Genomic DNA, 11,899 nt, shown 5'->3' with positions numbered 1-11,899 from the left:
CATGAAAGTTCACATAACTCTGAAATGGAATTAAATATGCCAAGTATTTTGCATAGAGTTCAGGGTGCAGAATGCTAAAACTTGTATTTCAGATACATCTCAGAGAGAGAGAGAGACGAAAAAAGCCTATCTAAAGTTTAATAAAATTATGCTTAACATTCCACAGGCTTTGTTAGGTCCCTATTAGGGCATCAAATCAAATGCGATCCGTGACCTGAGGCGCCCTCTGGTGGTTTTTAGCAATCTTTCCATTTTTGTTCCCAAATGCAGAAGTCCAAATAGGCAAACATTCTCTTAATTAAATGGCTGAGAAGCCATTTTGTTTCCAGAGTTTCAATGACTTCCAGATTCAAGGAGAGCATCAAAATGTATAAGCTTTCTCAATCTCAGATCCCAGGAGAGCATCACGCAGTGTGGAAAAAGACTTTCCGAGAACATTAAAACCAGCGCTACCAAATTAAAAGCACGTTTTATACTTTCAACCTTGTTCAAAGCTTGCAAAATCGCACCATAAACCATTTATAAAACATTTTATAACTGCTAGTGAAGTGAAACACGCTTAAGCATTTGAGAAAAACAAGATTTGCGAGTAAAAGCAACACCAGAATCGTCTCTTATATAAACACTCCTCACAAATAAACCAACACAAGTGGGGTTGTGGAAAAAAAAAACGTTTTATTTTTCTCAACTCAAGTCTTCCGTTCAGACACAGCTCAAAGCCTTTACATGGGATTCGCAAACAATTTTCATGTCCATTGATTGATGATAAATACTAGGTGCAAGATGTTCTCACTTGAAGATCTTGCCCTGGTTGAAAGATTTGCCTACATGCTTGAATTCCCCCTCCCATGCAAAGTACTCCTTCACCATGGTCTTGCACTCCTCACTGTCCACATCCAGCTTGCGCCAAGTGTAGGACTCGTAGTCGATCTGCCAATCCTCACTCAGCTGTAAAAGAGACGAAAAAAAAAAAAAAAAAAAAAACAACATTAAATCATTTTTGCTGAAAAAAAAAAAAAACCTGCTCAACAATTTTATTTGAAACAATGCCAGTTATACTTGAAATGTTACATTTTGTTTGTGGTTGCATGCTGAAGACAACTGATTTGCTCGGTCAACTTTTAATAAAAACAAGCAAACTAACCATATCAAAATATACACAGTTCACCATCTACTTGATGTAACTGCACAAGACTGAATGAAGCACATTTGCAAATGAACAGACAAATCCAAAGCAGTCAATTAGCCTGATTATCCCATGGTGCAGTTATTACGAACAGTGAATCTACTAGATTTGCTTCAGCTTCCATATTTCATACTGGACATTAAGGGCGCCGTCTGGCAACCAAACAATCCCAATGTTAACCACAAAACAGTAAAACACGTCCTTTATTTAAATTTTGATGGTGATTTTTTTTTATGGTCAGAGGAATGCGTTCAGATTGGCTCCTTTGATTGGAATCATCATCAACAAAAGATACAGGGAATGTTTTCCTCCTCGGAGAACATATGCTTCAGCGGTGTGCTGGTTTTTATTTACCAACACTAGATTATGTGAAAGACTTCAGATATTGAGGTTGTTTACTCCGTGCGATCACTGCAGCTGTGTTGAGATGGAAAGATTATTTGGTCACTTTTGGCCAAAACTCAAAGCAGCTAATGTTCCACTTACTCTGTGCTTTGCCCAAATATGATGCAAGGCACTGGAGTTCAGTTTTCAACATGCGCCTTGGAATAAAAGCTTCTAATCTGGCTGGCAGTTGTAAAACCTGATCTCATCAATGTGATGCATTGAATTTATATATTTTTTAAAACACATTAACGGATTTTGCATCAATAAAACTATAAAATAATGACAGTTTTCAATTATGAATATTGAACCTTTGATTTTAACATTCAGTTCATTCTGAAAAAATTAAGTGTTAACAATGTGGATAGTAAAACTTTTCACAAAACCAGATACAAAATCACCTGTGGGACTGTCAAAGCCTGTGAAACAAAAGCTCAGGTGTCTCAAAGGGAAAGGAAGCTTTGGTTTTAAAAGCAAACCAGTAACACTTTTGGGTTGTTGTTGAAGAAAAGGAACAAGTCCTACTGATTGGGAAACACTACACAATCTGACATCTGCAGCTATTGCAATATCTTATCTTACATTTTATATAAGATGATTGCCCCCGAGTCTATCTATAAACATACAGCGACAAAATACATGGTTATGGATGCATGTAAATCACTCACAGTAAATGCAAGCTCCTGGCCTCTGAAGACCCAGATTCCAGAGATGCAGCTGTCATTGTTCGCGCCGAAGAGGATGACACTGGCGAAGGCATTTTTACGCAGTTTGTCGAGTCGCTGGAACATTCCTGAGAAAAAGAGCAAGAGTGTACTTGAATACTGTGGGGAAAAAACTATGCAATGCTACACTCTTGCGCAACTAGTTCATGCTGAACTGAAAAGAACAAACTTGGGAGAACAAGTAAGAACGCTTCTGTCACTTTGTTTAGAGAGAGATACATAAAACAAAATGAAATCAAGAAGTCAATGTGACCCGACCGTACCGGTGATAAGATTACAGCTCATGAAGGACATGGTCAGCTCTTCAGGGAAGCGGTACTCGGCATACCAGATGGAGAAGCCCTCGCGATCAAAGTGATCCCAGAAGTAAGGCAACGCCACGGTCAGGGTGTCCTCATTGGAGTATTTTCTCTTGAACTCATCCATGACAAAAGAACTAGTGACAAGAGCACAAAGGCAGACTCATTAGAGCACAAATAAACTTTCAGAAAGCAGCTATTTCTAAAGTGAAGCTGTCAAAAGTACCTTTTAGGAAGGTGAGCATATGGGTCCTTGGCTTTCGGCTCAGAAGCCAATGCAGCCTCGCATTCGTCCATCTCCTCCTCAGCAGGGGCGGCTTTCTTTTCCTCCTTTTTCTTCTCTTTTTTCTCCTGCTGCGGTTGCTGCTGCTTGCCTCCTTCCTTACCAGCTTTCTCCTTCTTGGCAGGAGCCTCCTTCTTCGGCTGCATCTCAGCAAACTTCTTAGCTAAGGAAACGACGATGTTAAATAAAAGCACACTTACACTCCATGAAGAGAAAGATATTAAAATGCCCTATTATTCATGCTTCTAGAAGACATGAGGCATATTATTTGAGCTTCATTATGCAAGTTTTTATCTTCTCTGAAGCCAAAAAAACCCCATTAAACCACATTTCTATGCACACTTCAACTCCTCCCTTAATAAAGCCGTGTGTAGAGCTTCAGGTTAATTTTGCTTAAGGGTCTACTGGTTTCAATATCACGTAATCTTTGTTAAAACGTGAGAAAAAAGCCCTCAAAGAAAAAGCATTGAGGAAAGAGGGATATGACATGACTGTTGCACTACAAATACTGATAAGATAACTCATGTAAAGCCTATACAAAACATAAAAGCCTACATTTTAAATGAGTGTTTTTTTTCTTTTTTCTTCTGGGTAACAGGGAAAAGCAAGATAATAATCTAAATGAATTTCTAAGTTGCTTTTAGAATGTACACAATTATACAATTTTATAGGGTTTATTAATATTTTATTTATACTGTGAATCACTGCAGAACATTATTCAGGCTGTGTCACAATTTTAGGAAGACCTATGTATTATGGATTTAGAAAACATCATTGGTGCTGATAACCCTGATACCAGATGATTTTCTGCCCTCTTTAATTCAAGCTCAAGCTGAAATACAAAGACTACACCACAAGGAGATTTGAGAAACATACCGTCAAACTGAGCCATTTTCTCGCAGAGCTTGACCTCGCCCAAAACAGCCTTAAACTGAGGCTGGTTGACACAGGTCGAAAACCAGCGGGTGACATTGGGGTAGGGCTGACGGAAAGCAGGCTCAAGGACCTACAAGACAAAAAGACACAATATGACATCAGCAAACAGCAAACCTGTACAGATTACTGAGGACCAAATAAACATATGAATGAAAATTAAAGCGGTTCAACAAGCCAATGAGTGACGAACAAATGACATTCAAAAAAAAAAACTATTAAGACACACTATTGCCTTAAAAAAAATTTAACTTCATAACAGGACATGACCATTTAAAATCGAATCTTCATGCCTCTTCAGTAAGCTTAAATGGGAAGAAATCAGTTTTAAAGGGTTAGTTCACCCAATAATGAAAATTGTGTCATTAGTCACCCTCATGTCGTTCCAAACCTATAAGATCTTAGTTCATCTTCAGAACACAAATTAAGATATTTTTTATGAATTCTGAGAGTTCTCTGAGCCTCACATGGACAGCAAGGATCCCAACACGATCAAGGCTCAGAAACATGAGGACATCATTAAATTAATCCATGTGTAGGGCCCTATGATTTCCACGACGCGGAAAACATGGATGAATCCAGTCATAGAAACAATTTACAGTTTAATGCGGAAAGTCACAGAATGTCATATTTTGAATTAATCAAACAGATCGCAAAACTAAAATCAAATCACGACATGCATCAATAGTATTTTTAAATATTAAGCCGCAAAAGTTGATTTAAATATGAATCCTGCATGTTCTGCACGTCTCTGTTAATGAATGGTGCAGATATGTGGTCTTGTTTACCACTCAAATAGTAAAGCGCACGACGCTCACGGAAATTGAGGACGTAAACACATGAACAACATCTCCAGAACTGCACTGAGAGTCACTTCATGAGTAAAACTAGCACCATATCACATACACAGACCTGTAAAGGTAGTCCTGAAAATTTTAAACTGATTAAATGAATTAAAATTTGTACTTTATGTAATTTAGGTAAAAATAAAACAGATTTTATAGAGCCCAACATGTGACAATGGTGGTTCAACTGTAATTCTATGAAGCCACGAGAATACCTTTTGAGCTCAAAGAAAACAACTTCAATAATTTGTCTCCGAATTCGCATAATAACTCCCATCACCCATAAAAAAAAAAAAAGTTTTCTTTGCGTACAAATTATATTCTGATGTCAACAAGAATTCTTTTACCAGTGACCTTACTAAGTTTCTTGATCATGTTGGGATCCTTGCTGTCTATGGGAGGCTCAGAAAGTTCTTGGAATGCATCAAAAATATCTTAATTTGTGTTCCAAAGATAAAAGACGGTCTTACAGATTTGGAATGAAATGAGGCAAGTAATGACCATTTTCATTTTTGGGTGAACTGTCCCTTTAAACTTTCAATAAATATATTCTAAAAATAAAAAAATCACTAATATCAGAGGCCAGCTCCATAAACTTAGACTCTGTGTTAAGACTGTTTTATTTACATAGAATTATCAATGGGGTAATCAGACTAGTCTACATAATACAAACATTTTAGATAATTATGTACAGTCTCAAAAAAAAAAAAAAAAACTTAAAACTAGCCTAAAGCTTTTATAAAACTGGTTTCAGGTGTACTAAGACAAGATCAGATATACATGGGCCTATTTTGTGAATCCACATCCCCAATTAATATAACCTGGTCACCGCTCAGGTTCATAGCCCCCTGCAGACTCACCTGTTTGTAAAGCCAGAGCAGAGAGCAGACAACAGTGATGTCGGCCAGACTGATTCTCTCCCCAACCAGGAAAGTGCGGGTGTTTAAATGCTGATTGAGGACAGCGAGGACACGTTTCACCTCTTCCTTAGCCTGTTCTGTGGCCTACAAACAAGACAGCATGCAGACTTACAAAAAAACAACTCTTGACAGATGAACCCATTACATAAATATATTCAAAGCTAACCTGTTTGTTGAACTGCATGATGCCCAAGGTGGGGAACACCCAGGCACTAGCTGGAGGGATGATCTCAGAGTCAGCAAAACTGACCCACTGCAGCACCTGGGCACTGGCCTGGGGCGTGCTGCCACGAAGGGCATCATTGCTCACTGTCAGGAGGAAACAGCAGCATTAATTGTGTGCAATAAAACACTAAACAATTTTTAAAGCATCACAATAGTTCATATATACATCTCTTTGCACTTGGCCACTTCAGGGATTTCCTCTAATCGGGAAAAGGACCCGAGACCTCATTTAAAATGTTAACATATAACGGTTGATAAAATAAAAAAAAATCAATGCACACACAAAAAGGAAAACTGCAGGTCATATTAAATTCAAATGCAATATTTATAAGTGCAAAAACGCCTATAAAACAAATATTTATGGATCATAAATTATTATAATACACGTTCTCTGAAAACATGTGGTAGGCATTGGCTGATTTCTGCAAATCATGCGCGCAAGCAATTATCAGCAAATTTTGCTTCATAAAAATGCAATTAATAAATGGCAGTAATAATGTTTCTAATTTTCCAACAAATAAATGCATATTTTGACTGCCTTTTTATATTTACACTTCTAATAAAAGACAATGAGCTATCTGAATTCCTGGTATACGAGTTACAAATGCATGCATTACAGTCGGCATACAGAAGATTTTCACATCAGTTTCTGTCTTTATACACCCTCATTTAAAAACAATAGAATTTATGATCAGTTCAGGAATACTGAATATTAAGTTTCGCATCCCAATGCTCAACACACAGTCTTCATCAAAACTGCAGAACGCATGCTCTCTCTCCTATTACAGCCTTTAATTTTGAAATCAGAGGAGCTAAGAAATGTATGGTTTTATATTCATTTGAGGATAAAAATTTCTGTGTAAGTGCAAATGGAGGCCTTTTAACAAATCGCTATCCAATCAAATGAAATGCATGAAGTGGCCAAGTACAAAAAAAGCCATATAAAGCATACTTACAGAAGTGAGCAATGGCATTGCTCTCAAACAGACAGAAGCCATCATCACCCTGGTAAGCAGGAACCTAAATAGACAGGAACAGCATTAACTCATTCATTCTACATCAAAAACACATGTGCAATAAAAATTTAAAAAAGGCAGGAGAATACTAACCTTGCCCAAGGGAAAGTTGCTGAGGAAAGCAGGGGATCGGTTCGTCTGCCCAAAGGTGAAGGCAGGGGAGGCACTGGCAATCTTCAGACGAGCCCCGCTGTACTGGGCAGCGATCTGAGCCTTGAAGGCCCTCCAGTTCTCTGGGTATGTGTAGAGAGTCTGCAGAAACAAAAGCTTTGAGATCACACTGCTGAAACTGATGCTGCTAGTCATCCGTAACACAGACTCTGTGCCTTCATTATGACCACTCTCAGAGCATTACACAGCACTTTACCTGAAATAAATTACCTAACGGTTTGTTAAACAAATATACAGCTAACATTGAATGTTTCAGTACATTTATTCGTAAACTGTTTGACATCAACCATAGATTTCAGAACTGGATATCAATAGTTTAAAAATGTATTTTTTTTTTCCTTGACGGCCGCACAATGAATGCCTTCAGCTCGCTATGCTTTTCTACCATCTCGCGCTGCTGATACACGCGCTTCGCTTTCGTGTATTTAATGTGAAACTGCACATTACATGACACTCTGGCATCTAAACAATGTTTAAAGCGGAGAGTTAAAGGCGTGGACGGGGAAGAAAGAGAAACGTGGCACTTATGTCCGTCATCACTCTGACCACCTTATAAAGGGGTGTGGGGAATAGCTACAGCAAAAATAATCATCATAACAGCTTCAATAGAGGCTTTAAAACAATACGGCTCAACAAGCGCGTACAAAGATACACGGATTGCCGTGATAATGAGGTGATTGTGGATGGAGATGTGCTGATATAAGGCATCTGAGGGTTTTCTCCCATCTTACTCACCCCTGCCGCCATCTTCAGGACGAGAGAAAGGAGGAACGGGTCGCGCGGTGCTGACGTATAGGCCAGGCCTGTCGCAGAAATAACTCGTAATAAAGCCGTAAAAGTGAGAGCTGGACGTGTTTTTTTTCTTCTTCTTCTTCTTTATACATTTTTTATTTTGTTTGTAAAGTATCTGAATCTTGTGAGAAAATGAACTAAATATAAGCAATATTTTAAAGATATTTATAAACCAAATTAAATTATATGGATCTCTTTTGAATTACGCAAGAAGCTTAAAAAAAGAAAGACACGTTGTGCATTTCTTTAGAATGTATTATGAGTTGTAATTTTCTTGATCCTTTTTGGTAACACCTTTTGTGAAATATATACTCATTTTTAACTTGTTTACAAATTATAAACTATAAATTACCATTTTTTTTTTTTTTTTTAGGGAACATCGTTATAGTTTTTGATATTCAGGCAGAAGTCTCATTTTGGAATAAATAGAATTAATAGATGGATGAATGAATGAATGAATAGAATATTTTCATTCTACGTTTTGTTTATAAAGCTTATTCACTGCATAGTATTCCAATCCGAGAAAGTAAGGAAATAAAATGTAAAGTTATTTTTATAAAAGTGAAAAATCATCTAATAGGTAGGACTATATCCTACCATTCTGATTAGAATTAAAATATATATATATTAAACATATTTGGCCGATTTAATTACTTTTTCATATCAATAAGAGCATAGCCATATCACATGAGCCTGTAAAAAATAATATAATCCTTCAAATTTTCTAATAAAATCAAAACATGAAAAAAAAAGTTGATCTTGGCATAGACACTATGCAACTCCTTACAAGCCTGTAAATGTCCTTTTTAAGGGAAGTAAATGCAGTTGCTCTGATATTTATAAAGGCCTTCCCAGAGGACCAGTTTATATTCAGACTCAAAGCAGCCTATGACTTACTCATTAGGCATCTTGGTGATTGCTCTTGGATCCACTGGAGAGCAAGTGTAATGCTAAATTTATCCAAATTCTGTTTCCAAGAAAAAACATTCATCTTGAAAAGCCTGAGGGTAAGTAAATATTATTTTATTAATTTAATGGGGTGAACTATTCCTTTAAATATTTCAGTAGGCAGCCACTGTGTGACTATCATGAAAGAAAGTTTGAATTACAAAAATGTTCCCTTCAAAGCTGTTGCAATAATATCGTTCAGAGTGGGGTACCGATATCAAAATATTTACAAAAATCAGCAATGCTCACTGCAGTGTGTATTAATCACAGAACAAGCAATAACTTAAACAAGAAAACCAGACGGAGACAAGGAGTGCTGTATTACAAAAGAGAAATATATTCAAGAACAGACTGCCTGACATTTAGAAAAATATGTTTAAAAATGACCTTGCAAAATAAAGAGATGATAAAATATGATGAATGATACCTTTGACTTTCCATAACATGCTTGAGAATTGCTTTTGCTCACAGGATCTTTCAATATCTGAAGATCCCGGCTGATGAGATTTAAATCAAACAATTCAAAGCCTTTCCATCACATAGAGCTACATGCTCTTCCCATTTAACTTGATGCTTCTCCACAACTGAACTCTTGCCATGGGAAAACTATGGATATACTAACTATAAAATATAACAATAAAAAGGGGGGAGACAAAAACACAACTTCAAATCAATGGGAAAATAATTACAGTATATACATAAACTATTAAGGATCCCCACAGCATCAAGTATCATATTTCTTATATTCTTGGCAGAAGAATCAGCTCACAAGACCTAGAAGAATGAGAATAAAACTCTTAGACAATAGTACAACATAAGTTAGAAATAAAATGGAAAGAATCTGTTTTGATATATTTTTGATATTACAGGTACAAGGTTTATTGTAAATTATAAATCAATAAAGATATGGCACTGTAAACACAGCTGTGACAGATGTTTTCATTACAAGAGATACATACCCAGGTAGTCATCCATGAGAGATCCAATGGCAAACTAATAAAAAAGAAACAAAAAAAAATATTTGAATAATTAAATAACCTTTAGAATTATATCCAAATTGAAAATGTCTAAATATAAATAAAGTGACAGTAATTTACAATATCATTCTTGTCCACTCGAGTTCCCACAATCTTCAGTCGAATTTCATCATCTTGTTGGATCACAATGTCCTGTTGAAGAAAACAAATGGAGGGCTCGAAGAATTATCCTCAATGAAGCGTTTCATAAAGCTGATTTATTGAATCCTACCTCATCGACTGTCTTATAACACGGAGGATTTGAGTTTGGGTCAAACTCCATCTCAGAGGGAATAGACTAGATATAACAGAAAACACAGATGTAAAACAATTACGACTGAGATTTACACATATATTTACATATATAAACAACTTACATGACGAGAAATGAAACAAGACATGGGGCCAATTTCTGTAAAGAGTCCAACCTGGGAATAAAGAAAGAGAGAAAAACATTATATTCATTCAACATCATTGTGCAAGTAAGGCTCTACATGAACTAAGAATGAAAATAAGATGGAACCATACTTTGTTAACCTGTGTGACAACAGCATCCACAACTTCTCCCTTAAAGGGGCGGAACACGATGGCTTTGTATTTGACGGGATACAGCACAAAACCTCTGCCGGGCTGGATAACACCTGCTCCGATATTATCGATTGTGGTTACTGCGATAACAAAGCCATACCTGTGGAACAAAAGAGAGACATGTGAGATTCATATTTCGTAATATTCCATGATCTGGTACTTTCTGTTAGACTTACTTCCCAGTACATGTTCCCTCCACCTCAGTGAACAGCTTCTGCTTGACAGTGTTCAAAAGATTCGGTCCAAAGTATCGTGGATGCAGGAGAATCTCATGCTCCAAAGAGATCTATTGTGATGGATATTTCGAAAACAACAATAAATATTATATATATATATATATATATATATATATATATATATATATATATATATATATATATATATATATATAAATTTGAGAGAGAGAAATTCATAACTATCATGACACATAAAAGTCACATAAAAGTAAATGCAATTAATGCATTAATGTACGTATATAGGATCTGTTTACGTTAACAGTTACATTGACTGATTCGTATTTTCTTATCAAATAACAAAAATATCATATAACGTTACATCCAATATTTTCTAATCCTAGTGAGTGTGCAGGTAACGTTAGCCGAGACAAAACAGCATCATACTATACATGACAGAAACAAACGTGTTTTTTTACACGTAAAATCGAAACAATTACGAACTTACGTGATAAAACATCTCTTAAAAGTTTTTTATCTTCCAGATATCTCGATTTTAATTTAAAAAAGCGGCAGGTATTAATTTCTGCGTGTTAAGGCGCCGAGACTCAAAAGCATGCATCCAGCTACAAGAGTGTTTCCGGTTGATTTTTCAAATTAAAAGTCAATTTCCTCGAAGAGACAAAACATTTCTTGAGATATTCATTTTATAAAACAACCATTTATTTTATTCAAATGTAAAAAAAAAAAATAAAAAAATAAATAAAACGTATTTTGTAAAGTTCTAGCAATAAACATGATTAATTATTTAAATGTTTTTCTCTCAGGCTGCGTCAGGGGTGGTTCTAGTGTGAGTGGAGATCCAGGGCTTAGCCCAGAAAAATCCATGTATGTGACTTTTTATTTTAATAAATCAGAAAGATTTACCTTATTTAAAATATACAAAAACAATAAAAACAAATTTAAAACATTTTATTTAAAGTATTGAGGAAAATACATTTGCTTTTTGCAAACAAAAATTAAGAATGGCAAAACAAATTAAACAGCACGAAATGATTTTGCAATACATATTTTACATGGTCATATCTATTAATTTATTTGCAGCTGCTTTTATTTTGTGTGTCAGTCTAGTTTGAGCTTGCAATACCATTTTTCCTTTGCGCTTCACTTTTCTGCACGTCACTCTTTGTGGCACCGTTTTTGACGTGGGGGCGGAGTCAATGGACGGGGGCGTGTACAACATGCCTCCATGGAAGTGACGTCATCGGCCCGAGACGCAGCTCACTGATCCAGGTCCTATCATGATGAGCAGAGACTTTCGACTGGATCGTTTATTTTTAATCAGTAGCATTAAAACATTCATTTTTTGTTTTATTTACTATTATAACATGTATG

At 36.1% G+C, this 11,899-nt stretch overlaps 2 protein-coding genes across 3 annotated transcripts; both read right to left on the bottom strand.

The window, feature by feature from the left end:
* Positions 1 to 655: 655 nt before the first annotated feature.
* On the bottom strand, positions 656 to 7,851 carry eef1g (eukaryotic translation elongation factor 1 gamma). Of its 2 annotated transcripts, XM_052574784.1 has the most exons (11): positions 7,632 to 7,707; positions 7,143 to 7,183; positions 6,910 to 7,068; positions 6,757 to 6,820; positions 5,742 to 5,884; positions 5,516 to 5,659; positions 3,754 to 3,883; positions 2,821 to 3,040; positions 2,559 to 2,731; positions 2,239 to 2,363; positions 656 to 948 (listed from the first exon to the last, which is right to left on the bottom strand). In XM_052574784.1, exons 1-11 carry the CDS (start codon positions 7,693 to 7,695, stop codon positions 790 to 792), a joined length of 1,422 nt encoding a protein of 473 aa, XP_052430744.1. In that variant the 5' UTR covers positions 7,696 to 7,707; the 3' UTR covers positions 656 to 789. The 2 variants fall into 2 exon arrangements, with proteins under 2 accessions (XP_052430744.1, XP_052430745.1); XM_052574785.1 differs by lacking the exons at positions 7,143 to 7,183; positions 7,632 to 7,707 and adding an exon at positions 7,723 to 7,851.
* Positions 7,852 to 8,781: 930 nt separating this feature from the next.
* On the bottom strand, positions 8,782 to 11,172 carry polr2g (RNA polymerase II subunit G). The gene is made up of 8 exons (XM_052573629.1): positions 11,013 to 11,172; positions 10,508 to 10,617; positions 10,272 to 10,431; positions 10,121 to 10,171; positions 9,976 to 10,041; positions 9,825 to 9,896; positions 9,687 to 9,720; positions 8,782 to 9,501 (listed from the first exon to the last, which is right to left on the bottom strand). Exons 1-8 carry the CDS (start codon positions 11,022 to 11,024, stop codon positions 9,488 to 9,490), a joined length of 519 nt encoding a protein of 172 aa, XP_052429589.1. The 5' UTR covers positions 11,025 to 11,172; the 3' UTR covers positions 8,782 to 9,487.
* Between the last annotated feature and the right edge of the window lie 727 nt (positions 11,173 to 11,899).

The sequence above is a fragment of the Carassius gibelio genome, chromosome B14, assembly GCF_023724105.1.
Source record: "Carassius gibelio isolate Cgi1373 ecotype wild population from Czech Republic chromosome B14, carGib1.2-hapl.c, whole genome shotgun sequence".
NCBI lineage: Eukaryota > Metazoa > Chordata > Actinopteri > Cypriniformes > Cyprinidae > Carassius > Carassius gibelio.
The sequence above is the reverse complement of the archived record's forward strand: the minus strand, read 5'-3'. Positions and strand labels throughout refer to the sequence as shown.